Source organism: Bombina bombina, chromosome 11, assembly GCF_027579735.1.
Source record: "Bombina bombina isolate aBomBom1 chromosome 11, aBomBom1.pri, whole genome shotgun sequence".
NCBI lineage: Eukaryota > Metazoa > Chordata > Amphibia > Anura > Bombinatoridae > Bombina > Bombina bombina.
This window is the reverse complement of record NC_069509.1, coordinates 59,805,880-59,822,961: the sequence shown is the minus strand read 5'-3', so window position 1 is coordinate 59,822,961 and position 17,082 is coordinate 59,805,880. Positions and strand designations below refer to the sequence as shown.

The 17,082-nt window shown below is 38.6% G+C and overlaps 1 protein-coding gene across 1 annotated transcript in view; it reads right to left on the bottom strand.

Moving 5' to 3' along the window:
- PKD1 (polycystin 1, transient receptor potential channel interacting) overlaps window positions 1–17,082 on the bottom strand; it is a 302,520-nt gene that overhangs the window by 49,738 nt on the left and 235,700 nt on the right. Inside the window, exons 24-26 of the mRNA XM_053694512.1 lie at window positions 16,072–16,674; window positions 13,421–13,577; window positions 11,365–11,617 (exon numbers count right to left, since the gene is read on the bottom strand). Of these exons, the coding sequence (XP_053550487.1) occupies window positions 11,365–11,617; window positions 13,421–13,577; window positions 16,072–16,674 (1,013 nt within the window). The remainder of the gene's footprint in view (window positions 1–11,364; window positions 11,618–13,420; window positions 13,578–16,071; window positions 16,675–17,082) is intronic.

Here is a 17,082-nt window from a genome sequence, read left to right as displayed (position 1 = left end):
AATAGATTTTGGGGAAAAAAAATCTTGACTTTTGCCTATGAGCACCATAGAAATCAAACAAGAATACTCAAGTGAGAATCGGCTTCTAAATTGTCTCGCTGCTTTCCTTCACTTCCTAGCAACAGTGCACTGCACATCAAAGTACGTCAATTGCTTTCCCTACTGTATGCTGGTCAGTTACTAATTGGTGGGGTATAGGTGTTCTTTGTTTGTATCGCTGCAAGCTCCTCAAATATCTGTCAATCATACAGGCTATGAAGCAAGTGCAGTAGATCTGACATAATGAAAAGGCAGATGCATTGCACATATAAACATATGTGTATACATAAAATAAATTCATGGCAGCTGTGCACAGGGATGGACAGAGCAAGACAGGGCAAATAGGACACGGACTAGGTTTGCCACCTTAGCCATGTTTTCCTGGACACTTATGAGTGAGGGAGGAACATGAAGAGTGCTGTCCAGGGTCACTATTTTTGTGCTGTCCAGCAGCACAATGCATGTTGTCCCCTCTACACATCCTACAGCATGTGTAACTCATAAGTGTTCAGGTAAACATGGCCGAGGTGGCAACTCTAACATGGAAAGAGGACTCAGCACGTGGGGCCATCAGTGGTGTTGCCCAGGGGGGCACTGGTCCCACCTGCATAATTTTGTGACTCCCTTTGTACACCACAGTCATACTGAATCTGCTCCTGGTGCGCTACCTTTGCTCACAGTCACAGCTGGTTAAATAAGCTAGCACAGCACTGACCGCTTAGTGTATGTTAACTGGGGTGAGCTAGCGCAGTAAGGCAAGGGTGGTTGAGTGAGGCCCTCGAGTGGGGACCTGGAGTGCAGCCCTGTGTCTGGCCGTCAAGTAGGGTCCTTGTGCTTGGATAGGAGGGGGTCTGTTTCTCCGGGGGCCTTGTAGTGTGGGGTCTGGTCCTGGAGAGTGGGAGTCTTGTCTCTGGAGGTTAAATGCCCTGGTGAAGCCAGGGGGATGGAGACAGCAGGGTGAGGGAGGGGCATGGAGGGTGAGACAGGGGCAAGGAGACAGCAGGGTGAGGGAGGGGCATGGAGGGTGAGACAGGGGCAAGGAGACAGCAGGTGAGGGAGAGGCAGGGAGACAACAGGGTGAGGAAGGGGCATGGCCGGAGTGGGACAGGGGAAGGGAGACAGCAGGTGAGGGAGAGGCATGGAAGGAGTGGGACAGGGGCAGGGAGACAACAGGTGAGGGAGGGGCATGGCCGGAGTGGGACAGGGGCAGGGAGAGAGCAGGTGAGGGAGAGGCATGGGAGGAGTGGGACAGGGAGACAACAAGTGAGGGAGGGGCATGGCCGGAGTGGGACAGGGGCAGGGAGACAACAGGGTGAGGAAGGGGCATGGGGGGTGAGGAAGGGGCAAGGAGACAGCAGGTGAGAGAGAGGCATGGGAGGAGTGAGACAGGGGCAGGGAGACAACAGGGTGAGGGAGGGGCACGGCAAGAGTGGGACAGGGAGACAGCAGGTGTAGGAGAGGCATGGCAGGAGTGGGACAGGGGCAGGGAGACAACAGGGTGAGGAAGGGGCACGGCAAGAGTGGGACAGGGAGACAGCAGGTGTAGGAGAGGCATGGCAGGAGTGGGACAGGGGCAGGGAGACAACAGGGTGAGGAAGGGGCATGTGGAGTGAGGGAGGGGCAGGGAGACAGCAGGTGAGGGAGAAGCATGGGAGGAGTGGGACAGGGGCAGGGAGACAGCAGAATGAGGGAGGGGCATGGGCAATGAGACAGGTGGTCGGGGGCTCTTCCTTCTGTAATTTTTGCACAAGGTCCCTGGTTGGTCTCAGTCCATCCCTGGCTATGCAGGTTTTGTTTTTTATTTTAAAGGCTGAAATAGCAATGTTGTGTTAGAATATATAATGAATCTATTTAGTCATCTTCAGCTTGATCACTTTTTCTTATATACTTTATTTTCACAACAGTATATCCAAAAATCTATTACACACTTCATGAGTAGGAATAGTATTTAAAAAAGATTAAAAAGGTGAAATAGCATTAGAAGAATAAAAGAATACACATTAGTATTTTTACAGCATATAGTGGACTCTTGGCTTTTATACACGATTGGTCAAAACAATTTCTGAAATATACTTCAGCACAAAGTGTAAATGTTATTAAAGGAACAGTAAAGTCAAAATTAAACTTCCATGACTCCGATAAAACACACAATTTTAAACAACTTTCCAATTTACTTCTATTATCAAATTTGTTTTCTTATGGTATTTTTTGTTGAAGACTAAACCTAGGTAGGCTAATAGGAGCATGCAGTGCACGTGTCTATATCAGTTTATAACTTTGTATAACAGTGATATAAACACTCCTGAGCTCACCTAAGATTACTATTAAACAAATGATACCAAGAGAACTATGCAAAATTGATAATAGAAGTAAATTGGAAGTTTGATTAAAATTGCATGTTCTAGACAATAAAATTAAGTTTATTTTTGACTTTACTCTCCCTTTAATAAATAATAAACATCCCAATTACACCACTATGGCACTTCGTATTTTACAAATCAGAACTTTTATGTTTGAACTAGGCGATAAGCCTGCCCAGAGGGCAGTCTATGTTTAAAAAATACAAATCCCCAAACTAAAGTTAAAAAAAATAAAAAAAAGTAAAATTACAGAAAAAAATAAACAAAGCTATCCAAAATAAAAAATGTAAACCTAAACTAATACCCCTATAAAAATAAAAAATCCCCCCAAAATAAAAACACCCCCTAATCTAATACTAAACTACCAATAGCCCTTAAAAGGGCCTTTTGTAGGGCATTGCTCTAAGTTAAACAGCTCTTTTACCTCTATAAAATACTAAGTCCCCCCTAACAGTAAAAACCCCCCACCCACCAAACCCCCCAAAATAAAAAAACTAACACTAAAAAAAACTAAACTACCCATTGCCCCTAAAGGGGCATTTGTAAGGGTATTCAGCTCTTTTTCAAGCTCAAAAAAACCTTAATCTAAAAAAAAAAAAAAAAACAGCAAAAAAATAAAATAAAAAAGCCTAAGCCCCAAATAGGTACTCACCGTTCCTGAAGTCCAGCGGAGAAGGTCTTCTTCCAGGCGGCTCCATCATCTTCTATCTTCATCCGGGAACGAAGGTGGCGCAGAGCGGAGGTGCGGAGCTGTCGTCCTTGATGCGTGGATCCTCAGCAGCGTTCCTCTGCAGCATGGAGGCTCCTCATTATCCGATGTCCGTCGTACACTGAAGATTGAATGCAAGGTACCACAATCAATTTGGGGTACCTTGCATTCCTATTGGCTGAAATTTTGAAATCAGCCAATAGGATTAGAGCTACTGAAAACCTATTGGCTGTTCAAATCAAATGGTCTGGAAAAGAGATGATTGCCCTTTTAAGGGCAGTAAAAAAGCTGAATGCCGTTTTAAGGGCAATGCCCATAAAAATGCCCCTTTAGGGGCAATGGGTAGTTTAGGTTTTTTTTAGTGTTTTTTATTTTGGGGGATTTAGCGGGTGTTTTTTTTTTTTTTACTTTTAGGGGTGATTTAGTAATTTTTAAATGTAAAATAACTGTTTTAACTTAGGGCAATGACCTGCAAAAGACCCTTTTAAGGGCTATTGGTAGTTTAGATTAGGGGGTGTTTTTATTTTCGGGGTCTTTTTATTGTCATAGGGATTAGGTATATATGTTTTTATTTTTGATAATTTTGTTTATTTATTTCTTTAATTTTAGAGTTTTTATTCTTTGTAATTTAATGTTAGGATTTTTTATTTTACTTGTAATTTAGTAGTAATTGGGGTTAATTTAGGGGGTGTTAGGTTAGGGGGCTAGTTATTTGCATTGTGGGGTTAATATGTTAATTAGATTTATTACGATGTGGGGGTTTGTCAGTTTAGGGGTTAAATAGGTTTATTGTGATGTGGGGGTTTTGCGGTTTAGGGGTTAATAGATTAAGTTTATTGCGATGTGGGGGGTTGGCGGTCTAGGGGTTAATATTTTAATTATGTTATTTGCAGTTTAGGGGTTAATAACTTTAATGTTTTGTGATGTGGGGGTTGGTTAATACTTCGTGGGGGAGGTTAATTTTTTTTGTTATACTTCGTGCATGCGGTTACGTGGTTTTTTTTTTATTTCTTGTGGGTGGTTATGTGTTTTTTAGTTATTTCATGCGGGCGGTTGCGTGTTTTTTTTTTTTAAAGGCTTCAGGTTTGCCTACGCTGCATCCAGGTGATGGATTCTTTCACCACCCTACCATTTTCGGAATCCACCGGGATGCAGCTTTGCTTTGAGGATGGGCGACACCGACGGAACCGTTACAAACGCGATTATAGTATAGATACATGTATAAGAAAGTCTGAGACTTCCGAACAATGATGTTATGTGGCTGCATATGCCGCAAAGTATAGTGGGAGTGTTAGAAACAAAACATTTATTTCTACTTATGATCCTGTCGTTTTGTTAATAACCAGCACACTCGGTTATCTCTATGACTGATTAAATTTAACGTGGTAATGGGTTGTAGAAATGAATCCAGTTGCCCAGAGACGCATATAATTAACATCCAGTTTTTTTTACAAGCAATTACACTGTGTTTAGAGGTTGTTGTTTTGAGCAAATAATAACTGCAAACAATCTAGCAACGAAACAAACAGGGAACATGCAAAAAAAATACATATAATTAGTGTAATTATATTAGCCACAAATAATCTCACTAACAACTGACACTATCTAAATATTTACAAATATATTTTATACTAAAGTGCACTGAATACAACAGTCAAATCCTCATTAAAGGGTTATAAAACTGTGTATTTTAACAACTAATATTCTGTTACTAAAGTACATAGATAAAACATTGCGTGTGTAAATAAAGTACATTATATATAAATTACGATACTTTTTTTATTTTTGAAGAAACCGCTTCATGTCCCTATCTCTCATTAGCAGACAGCCCCGACAGGCAGTCACTGAAATGGCTCAAAGCAATTGACCAATGAGATTGATTATTCAAATTAGCAAAGTGAATATGCTAATCAGCAATGTGCGATCCCGGCCGCTTGCGCACTCGGACTAAAACATATACGCATGTCCAGGGACGAAACTACAGGGGGTGAAGAGGTCGCAACTTTTTTTTTAAAATAAAAAACGTTGACCTGCCACTGCCTGCACTGATATCATGTGAGTGTGACATGATGATTCAATAGTGTATGTCTCTGAATACAGGGGTTAGTCTTTCAGTTTTACCCATTGGTGTTTATGTGTGTATGTGTGTATGTATGTGACTGTGTGTGTATTTATGCATGTATGTATGTGTGTGTGTATTTATGCATGTATGTGTGTGTGTGTGTATGTGACTGTGTGTGTATGTATGTATGTGTGTGTGTGTGTATGTATGTATGTGTGTGTGTGTGTGTGTATGTGACTGTGTGTGTGTGTGTGTGTGTATGTGACTGTGTGTGTGTGTATGTGACTGTGTGTGTGTGTGTGTATGTATGTGACTGTGTGTGTGTGTGTGTGTATGTATGTGACTGTGTGTGTATGTATGTATGTGACTGTGTGTGTGTATGTATGTATGTGACTGTGTGTGTATGCATGTATGTGACTGTGTGTGTATGTATGTATGTATGTATGTGACTGTGTGTGTATGTATGTATGTATGTGACTGTGTGTGTATGTATGTATGTATGTGACTGTGTGTGTATTTATGCATGTATGTGACTGTGTGTGTATTTATGCATGTATGTGACTGTGTGTATGTATGTATGTATGTGACTGTGTGTGTATGTATGTATGTATGTGACTGTGTGTGTATTTATGCATGTATGTATGTGACTGTGTGTGTATTTATGCATATATGTGTGTGTGTGTGTGTATGTGACTGTGTGTGTATGTATGTATGTGACTGTGTGTGTATGTATGTATGTATGTGTGTGTGTGTGTGTGTATGTGACTGTGTGTGTGTGTGTGTGTATGTATGTGACTGTGTGTGTGTATGTATGTATGTGACTGTGTGTGTATGTATGTATGTAACTGTGTGTGTGTATGTATGTGACTGTGTGTGTATTTATGCATGTATGTGACTGTGAGTGTATTTATGCATGTATGTATGTGACTGTGTGTATGTATGTATGTGACTGTGTGTGTATGTATGTATGTGACTGTGTGTGTATGTATGTATGTATGTGACTGTGTGTGTATTTATGCATGTATGTATGTGACTGTGTGTGTATGTATGTATGTGACTGTGTGTGTATGTATGTATGTGACTGTGTGTGTATGTATGTATGTGACTGTGTGTGTATGTATGTATGTGACTGTGTGTGTATGTATGTATGTGACTGTGTGTGTATTTATGCATGCATGTGTGTATGTGGGTGTGTATGTATGTATGTGACTGTGTGTGTATTTATGCATGCATGTGTGTATGTGGGTGTGTATGTATGTATGTGACTGTGTGTGTATGTATGTATGTATGTATGTGACTGTGTGTGTATTTATGCATGTATGTGTGTGTGTATGTTTGTGGAACCAGCAAATTACAGACCTTGTTACTACAGCATGGGGGGGAGGGGGTAAAAAGTGTCACTATACAGTACCACTATATACAGTACGGGGGGGCTGGACTATGTCACAGACTACTGTGGTCACTTTATAAAGTACTGGGGCGGGTAGGGTCAGGCCAGCCATCTCACCGGCAGATTACAGACTGTGTCACTGACTCACTATATACATTGCTGGTGGGTTAAACATTGTCACTATATACAGTACGGGGGGGGGGGCTGGACCATGTCACAGACTACTGTGGTCATTTTATAAAGTACTGGGGCGGTAGGGTCAGGCCAGCCATCTCACCGGCAGATTACAGACTGCGTCACTGACTCACTATATACAGTACTGGTGGGTTAAACAGTGTCACTACACATACAGTAATAGGGGGTCAGACCATCTCACAGACTGTGGGCACAGGGTACCTCCTTTTGCAGACATGTAATCTGATTCACATTTCTTTTCTGTGTTAAATGTAAAAAAAAAAAAAAAGATGTATCAAATTCACTTTTTTTGGGGGGTGGGGCCCTTCTTAGAGTCTTGCACCTGGGCCCTGTGGTTTCTAGTTACGCCTCTGCGCATGTCTCTGTAGTGTGAAGCGTGTAAAAACGAATGTGTGTTTGCTAAATGCTACTCACTCGCGCGCCGAGAGTAACGATTACTTGACTATGATAGAGACAGAGACAGATGGTCCTCCTACTGACAGCCTTGCATAAGAAATGAATCATGGGATGGAGGTGCACGCTCTCGAGGGCTATATGTAGAGCCATCCGTGAATGGCTTTGCATAATTAGGTAAACGGAGGGAGTGCAAAATAGGGTATTTTTATATTGAGTTTATTAGATTACAACTTTAAAAAATAACATATAATTAGGAAAAATAATTTTATTATATGTTTGTTTAAATATTTTATTTTATTTTTTAAGGTTTACTGTCCCTTTAAATGTAATGTTAGATCCACCTTGTAATAACAAGACATTTATGTTGTGTTGCTATAGAACAGGGGTGGGCAGACTATTGTAAGGCAAGGGCTACCTCAAATTTTACTCCAAGTGACGTGGTCACCTAACAAAAAAAAACACCATGATTTACCCTCATTGGTCAGCTCATATGTCATTCATTTTGCGATCCATTCACCGCACTTGTAGCAGCCTTCAGTCCCTCCCTTTCCTTTCATGCTTCCCTTTACTCCACATTACATCAATACTCAGTTTATACTTATCTATGAATTACAGATGTCTTAGTAAAAGATAGACATGAGCAGGTACACACACACCCTGTCAGTCTTACCTACAATACCAGCAATTAAAAAGCTAAACCAGGAGTGGGCGTGGACACTGACTTTGAATTCTATCTGAAGAGTGTGTGGTCTGACAGTGCTGTATAGCAGACGGATAAGCAGATACAACTTTACATAGGATCTGTTTATGTCCGTCTGCTATACAGCACTATCAGATTCAAGCACTGTCAGACCACATACTCCTCAGATAGAATTCAAAATCAGTGTCCACACCCACTCCCACCGTAAACCCTTTGCCTCCCAGAGCTCTGTTTTCCAAGGCCCAAGGGGTTACTAAGATAGTTGATGTTAGTTTGATCCCTATGACTGGAAGTTTCTTACCTTCTGCATAACTTCTAATCGCCGACTCCAGGCTCCAGGGTGATTGTGCCCTCCAGCATCCGGCAATACCCTCCTTACTCTTCAAACATATTAGCTTACAAGCCAAATAATGTAAGGGGCGTCGGCTCTCAGCCAATCAGAAACTTTTTGTCTCTAGCTAAGATTGTTGTGTAGTAGAAGTTTGGTGCTGAGGATCACATGAGCTATTGAAGCTCGTATGTAAGTTTTATATATATAATGCTTACACCCCTGAGGCATGATATGAGTCCTGCGTGCTGATAGGCCACATGTTTAGCAGTCTGCATAAGTAAGAGATAGATTGCTCACACATCTACGATGGCAAAATCTTTCTCTTTCTGTGCAGACTTTGGAAATCCAGACGGCCACCTCAAAATTCACTCGCGGTCTACTGGTAAACCGCGATCTACCTCTTGCCCACCCCTGCTATAAAATAACATATCAGTCAAATAAAAAATTTTTTTTAAACAAATTAGAATCATTTTTCCTACAATTGATTTTCAATAGCAAAACCACCCACTATTTGCCTTATTTGGAGGAGCCAATCAGGGCTTTAGTCTGCAGACAACAAGGCTAATTGCGGTAATAATGTTAGTATGAATTGCATTGCATAGAGTTATCCTTGAGAAGTCAGCAGGGTGCAGGTCTCAGAATTAAAAAAATCCTCAATTTTCAGAGATATACTGCATGAAAGGGGGGATAAATAATTAAAGTATATCTATACTATAATTGCGTTTGTAATGTCCGTCGCCGTCAGCAGTTGCGCACGCATCCTCAATGGAATGTTGGCAGTGCGAAGACAAAAGAATTAGCTGCATCCAGGTGAATTCAGAAAATGGCAGGGTGTTGAAACCTGGGGGTTAGACTTAGGTTTTTTTAAGGTTTTTTTTGTGAGTTTGTTTTATTTAGATTAGGGATGGGCAGTAAAAGAGCTAAATGCCCTTTTAAGGGCAATGCCCAAACAAATGCCCTTTTCAGGGCAATGGGTAGCTTAGGTTTTTTAGTGTTAGGTTCTTTTATTTTGGGGGGTGGGGGGGGGGTTACTTTTAGGTGGGACTTTGTATATTTTTTGTAAAAGAGCTGATTATCTTGGGTCAATCCCCTGCAAAAAGCCCTTTTGAGGGCTACTGGTAGTTTATTCTTAGAGTAGGGGGTGTTTTTATTTGGGGGGGGGGGCTTTTTTATTTTCATAGGGATTAGGTTTAATTTTGTTAAATTTTTTAATTTGTTTTTTTTATTTTCTTTAATGTTAGCCTTTTTTATTTTTTGTAAACTTAGTTTATTTTTTATTTTTTGTAACTTTAGAATTTATTAGTTTAGGTGATTTGGGTTAATTTAAGGGGGTGTTAGGTTATGGTGCTTAGTTATTTCTGTAGTTTATTATATAGAAAATATTTTTGATATATTTAAGACAGTAGTCCATTAAAATTATAGTATTGCTACACCTGTAACTTTAATATTTATATAAAAGAAGACTTACAAAATAGGTTGTTCCTACATCTGTAGTTTAAAAATAATTAGACTTCCCTCTGGGCAGGCTTATCGACTAGCTAAGTATAAGTTGTTTCTTTCAGCATAACTAAACATTTTATTTAAAACTCTCAAGGTATTTACTGCCCCTTTAAATTATTGAAAGGACATACTGATGTAACACTTATTGCTTAGTGCTTACTATTATGAAACATGTGCTTGTTACAAACCCCCAGGGTTAAACACACAGTTAAACTTGCACTCAGGAGCAGCAATACACTGCTGCCCACTGAGAGGATACGGCCAATCAGGAAGGACAGATACAAGTAGCCACCAGTAGTCATGTCCTGCTCAGGTATAGCACAGGAAGTTTAACTATTTGTATAACCCACTGCAATATTTGCAACAAGCATTCATTTTACAAAATGTTCTAAATATAAAGCTTTTTATTACTGCAATATAACCTCCCTTTAAATGTCTTATAAAATGAGTTAAATTACAAGTATTGTATGTAACCAAATAAGAACAGTATTGTTTAGTAAAATAAATTTAAGGAGCTCGGTACTAAAATGAGTTACGTCTGAGAACGTCACTAACGCGTTGTAGAAGATTATCATCAATTTGTACACACTCTCGCAAAACTATTTTCTACCCATGGCCAGTATATAGATTAATATAAAAAAGAATATATTTCTTACCACCTAACAAGAAACCTTAAAGACAACGTTAAATCCCTGGCTGCTTTACATAATATAGTGCCATAAAATAGCTTTTTACAGGGACAATTTTTTTAAAAATTCCAATTTACTTCTATTATCCAATTTGCATCATTCTTGTGTTATTTTTTTGTTAAAGAGATATCTAGATAGGTAGCTTGTGCATGTCTGCCATCTAGTGCTCTTGTTAAGGTATAACATTAAATGGACACTGAACCCAAATGTTTTCTTTCGTGATTCAGATAGAGCAACCATTTTAAGCAACTTTCTAATTTATTCCTGTTATCAAATTTTCTTCATTCTCTTGGTATCTTTATTTGAAATGTAAGAAAGTAAGTTTAGATGTCGGCTCATTTTTGGTGAGCAACCTGGGTTGGTCTTGCTGATTGGTGGATAAATTCACCCACCAATAAACAAGTGCTGTCCAGGTCTGAACCAAAAAAATAGCTTAGGTGCCTTCTTTTTCAAATAAAGATAGCAAGAGAACGAAGAAAAATTGATAATAGGAGTAAATTAGAAAGTTGCTTAAAATTGCATGTTCTATCTGAATCACGAAAGAAAAAAATTTGGGTTCAGTGTCCCTTTAATGAAACTGCTGCTATATATATATATATATATATATATATATATATATATATATATATATATCTGCAGATATATATATATATTGCTGCAGATATGTGCACATTCCTAAACTTACCTTCCTGCTTTTCAAAAAAGGATAAAAAGAAAACAAAGAAAATGTGATAAAAGGAGTTAATTGGAAAGTTGTTTAAAATTGTATCCTCTAACTGAATCATGAATGAAAAAGTTGGGGTTTTATGTCCGTTTAAAGACCCATGTTGCGTTTAAAGTGCAGCGTCTCATCTTGCAGCTTTGAATACAACAATTTCTATGTAATCATTGGTCTAATTGCGTTAGTGCTCTATAAAATCTTTTCAATTATATGGAAGTTGTCATAAAAATAAATAAATGTAATATAATTGAGGATACTGTATGTCGCCTTACTGGATGGATGAAGTTAACCGAATGCGGAGGAACAAACAGGCTGGCTCCAAACGCTGTGAGGTGCTGGGTCAGACAGACGGCGTGGCCCGGTCGCGTATCCTCTAGCGGTACAACTCCGTCTGTCTTCCACCTCCCCTCATTCTCATCGAAGTACTGGCACAGGGAGGTGTAGATGCCCAAAGTTACTTCCACAGATGACCACATGTAATGGTTAGTTATATTCAGGAATAAGTGTCTGGTCAGATTCCCAACCCTAGAGCAACAAATATATAAAAAATCAATATACATACAGAAATTATACCTCTTCCTGGGGTACCACAGCGTTATATTTGTTATAAGATCTTCAAGGCTGATAGTAGCTGTTCATAAATGGTCCGTAAACACTTATTTCCAACATGCATTTATGACAAATACCAATTTGTATTTTATTTTCATCTGAGAGTATCATACAATACAATACATAAAAAAATGTTCTTGTGATGAATTAAAGGTACACAATATCCATATGCTACATCACTTGAAAGTGTTGCTGCAATGCTGAAAAAAGCTAACAAGAAAATATCCCCTGGACTTTTTTGTGTAAAAAAGGAAGATTTTTTACCTCAAATATTCTTCAACTCAAGTCAGCTGCATGTTGGAAAAAAAAAAACATCAGCCAATCAGCTTCATCAGTGCTATAGTTACACTTTGCTTTATTGTGATCACTGAGGAGGGAAATATTGACACTTTACAATTGGAAGTGGCTGCTGAGGAACTTTTGAGGTAAATTATTATTATTTTTTTTACATAGAGACACGTAATATTTTCTAGTCAGTTTTTTACAGCTATGCTACATCACTTTCAAGTGCTTCAACATTTGGGTATCATGTTCCTTTAAACTAGTTTTTGCTTTTATGCTTGTGGGGTATGTTCCTGTCCACCAATAGAACAGCAGGGGTTGTCCTTTTTACCCACTGAATAAAATAATATCAGATGTGCACAAACACTCACTTCCTGTTAGTTTCAAGAGCAATTTCAATGCCCTTTTTAAGATACAAAATATTTTTAACATGTTAATTTGCTTTTTTCATATTTAGAACTTAAACTTTTGAATTTTAATGTCCATTTAATTTTGTTTTAAAATAACAGCAATCTCTGCTAATAATTGGGAAGGGAATTTATAATGTTTTGTTGAGTAAAAACATTAAAAGTGAGTTAAAGGGATATGAAATCCAATTATATATTTTTGTGTGATACAGAGCATACCATTTTACAATTTTTTTAAATTTACTTCTATTATCAAATTTGCTTCATTCCCATGATATTCTTTGTTGAAGAGACACCTTTAATGTGTTCCCAATGGTAAATTTTACCTGTTGGAGTGTATCACATTGTTTATAGCTCCTTTACCTTGATTTTGTCTTTAACCCTTTCGTGACTGGGTTAAAGTGTCTACATCGGAACAACTGTTCCGATGTAGACAAATTGAAACCACGCGATCGTGCACACAATCGCAAGATTTCAATTATTGGATCGCATTTGGGGGCGTCCCTACAACCCTAGGAACGCCCTCCAGACCGTGATCAAATCCTGGAAGCACAGAAGGCTTCAGGACAGCCGTTGGCTATGACGTTCTATTCCGTCATAACGGCTCTAAAGCCCAGTGTAATTATGACAGAATAGAACTGCATAACGGCATTAAAAGACTAAGTAGTAGTGATAGAAAAACTATGTAAACAAGAAGGTTTAGAAAAAATCACTCTCAGTAGGGGGTTGGGCAGAGAGGTACTAAAATGCTACAATTTCCATTGTTATCACTAAGTACTGGTCTTACTGGGTATAGAGAGTTAAGAAGGATTTTGTGTATTCACAAAGAGATAAGCTAATGTGGGTATTGGGTAATGGTTTTAATTAGTAGAGACAACTAGCTTATATACAAAAATATACAAAAAAATAGCAATTTCCTATACATTTTACACTCTGCAGCTGGTATAAGTAGTCATTGTAAACACAATTTTACAGTACACCACCCCCCTTTAAGTCCCTGTGACCATGTTTCTTATTGATATACACTTACGCTGGAGCAATGAAGAATGTGTACTGCTTGTGGTCTTGTCCGGACAAAGCTTCCGCTGAAATCTGCTTGACGTCAGTAGAGTTATACTGGTTTGGGTGTCCAGATTCGTGCAGGTATGCCGTGATAAACGGCTCAGGCTCACTATCTGTATAACGTGCTAAAGGAGGAGACAAACACAATGCCATCATCCGAAATATAACAGACATATTAACACAGCTCTAGCTCTATCAGATTCACACAATGATTAACTGATTTCTATTACCCTCAGGGCCGTTAAAAAAATACTGTGGGGTGATGGTGGAAATTAGCAAAACCAGAACGTATAGAAAATTAAATTTGTTGGTAAGCTGGATCTACTTTGTTTATCAAAACTGCCTTTAACATCCCTTTGTTATGTGTCAAATTTAATGGAAATTCTAATGCAAAACATACATGCTCTAAATCATAAAAGGGACATAATATCAGACATCACAAGTCTCCCTGAAGTTGAGGGAGTCTCCCTGATTGTAATAGCCGCTCCCTGATGCCAGCAAATGGAATGAAATCTCCCTGAAATTCCAAGTACCATGATCCAACATGGCCCAAATCTGGAAAAGTGTTTCTTTAAGGAATGCCTTTAGTTGCTGGGATGTTATAGAACCCTCAAAGCATGCACCAGTAACAAAAAAGCCCCCACTTATTCTAATAAAATTAAAACACAAATACTACCTTATTTACTGCACATAATTAAACTTCGTATTCTAAAATATTTGAGCATTCAACAAGCATACGATCACTGGAAAATAGGTTTGTTGTATGTGGTTGTGCAATAAAGCTACTTTTTTTAATGTGACTTTAGTGGGAAGCTACTTTAATGATAAGTCTCTATCTTATTTAGGGTTTCAAGATGTCCAATATATAACTGGGACGGGGGGGGGGGGCACAATAGCGGGAGAAGCCACCTCCATGAAATGAGTTTTTTGCAGGTTGGGATGTCTGTAATATCCAAATACTAAACCACATGAAATTGATTCAGCATAACTGTAAAAAGCTAAATATTTTACCTCAGCTGCATGTTGGAACAAAAATAACAAACATGAGATATGATATTTAACTTCCTTAAACTGAGTAGGGAAATAAAATGAATGTGTATGCACATGCCAGGAGCAAACACCCTTGCAAGTCCAGGGACTAGCATCCTGATTGGCTGCTTAAAGCCCCTTTACAGTGGGATGTGGTCAATGACAATGAGGACATTTTGAGGTAAAAAATATTCACATTTTACATAGAGATGTTCATGTAATATTTTCTAATCAGCTTTTTATAGCTATGCCACATCACTTTTAAGTCCTTCAACATTTTGGTAAATCTCGTCTTTTTAAGATAAATTTATTCCACCAGCCAGTCTTTTTCCTGCTCATCATTAGAGAAAACTAGTCTTATGATTCTATCAGCTTAAAGGGACACTCAAGTAAAAATTAAACGTTCATGATTCAGAAAGAGCACACAATTTTAAGACACTTTCCAATTTACTTCCATTATCAAATTTTGCACAATCTTTTTATATACACACTTTGCAAAGCACCAGCTCCTATTGAGCATGTGCACAAGCTAACAGGGCATACATATACTAGCGTGTGATTGGCTGATGTCTGTCACATGATACAAGAGGCTGGCAAATGGGAGAAAAAATAAATTTGTGAAATTCAGAGTAAGTGTTATTGCATTGTCTTTTTATTATGCACTTGTTAATTATGCAATTCTAAATTCAATTCTAATTATGCTTGTAAATTTAGATTGTGATAATGTATTTTTGAAATATGAAAGTTCAGTAATTACATATTTTGAAAATGTGAAGCAAATTGGTTGAGTATTTTTAAAGTTATTAAGGGTGGGAACAAATGTACTTTCGTTATCTTTTGTACTATGAAAAAGACTAGCTGAACCTACAGAGAAAAGCGCTGCACTAATCTTCGTGAAGTCTGACAAGTATGTAGAGTTTTTTTGGTTAAAAAAATGCATTAGTTGCTGAAATGTAATGTTTTAAAATCAACTAAAAAAATAATAATTCAAAGCATGCTCAGTAGTGATTCCCAGATATTGCTCAATATGGCGAGTACTTAGAGTGTCCTATATAGAGAGAAATTACACAAACACTGTATACACACACATACATTTTTACAATTAAAATAGAAAATTCAATGGCAAAAATATTAATTCTAGAGTTCCCAGTCAACTATTCAAAAGCATGGAAATTCTAAAATAAACCCTCCGCACCCAATAGAATTTAATGTTTTAATATAATACAATATATTATTTGGTAGGGGGTTTGTTGCTCTTTTACATTTGATTTGGAACTTAAACTCTGGTATTAATGTTTTGTTTTTTTTTGCCAATGGGGAAAAAAACATATATATGGGACTTGCAATTTCCACTAGTTATGAACGACTAAGAAATTGCAGCGGGCGAGTAAAATGTTTTTTTCCCCCCTATCTTTAGCATTGATTGGGTTAGTAACTTTTTTCCCTTTGGGCTAGTAACTTTTAACCACGGACTAGTAAACTATTGTGACATTTTATCACCCCTTTATAATATAAAATATAAAATGTGTGTGTGTGTGGGGTGGGGGGGGGAGTCAAGGTAAATACCCACAAGTCATCTACCAAACTTACCATCCTGCACCTGGTAGGTGATCTGTAGGTGTAATCCGGCACTCCAATTACTGCTCTCAGTTTCGACATCTACTTTCACAGAACGTCTGCGCTCTATCATAGCCTTCCCCGCTGTAATATTCCCCACCCCACTGCTGTTGGCCACAAACACAGTAATTGCCTTCTCAGAGTCTAGGCTTTCTACAGGAATCTGGCTCCCGTTACTGGTCTGAAAAGCCATAGATGCCACCTTAGTGGATACGGTGTAGTTGCTAATGAAACCAAAGGGGTATGGGTTTGAGTCCACTTGAAACATGACTTGTATGATATCCGTCAGGTCAGGAAATGTACTGTTAAAGCCTTGAGGTATGGAGAACTGACAGCCCGTCGTGTTACTGTAGCAAAGCAGGTTCAGGGGGTCCGATCTCTTTCCCCAAGCAAGGATCTCTCCTCCTTGCAATGTTAGGGGCTCCTCATTCAACACCCTGGACTTCATCATTATGCGCATGAGGTCAGATGAGAGGACATAGGCCTTGGATGCTACAGCGAGGATGTGGTTTCCACTGCACAGTTTTCCCTCCTTGTAGACGGTAGAATTATTGTTCACCAGGTGAATAAGGTCTCCTACAATGAAAAGCATTTTATGATTACAACACCTTTAAAGGGACAGTACACACCAATTTACATATATCTGCATATAATAGACTCTACTATAAAGAAGAATATGCACAGATACGGATCTAAAAATCCAGTATAAAACCTATTAAAAACTTAGAAGCTCCCAGTTAAGCACTGTTGATTAGGTTAGGCTGGGGCACCAAGTGAAACGGCTGGGGAATAAGAAACGGCAGAACCTCTCCCCCTCCCTCCTGCATATGAAAAGACAGATTATACAAACAGAAGCAATCTGAAGTCTGTAGACATCAGTATACATCTAAAACGTTTGGGCTTGGTTAGAGTCTGAAAATCAGCACAAGGTTATTAAAAAATAGGCAAAACTGTAAATTTTTACAAAAACACTACAAGATGGGC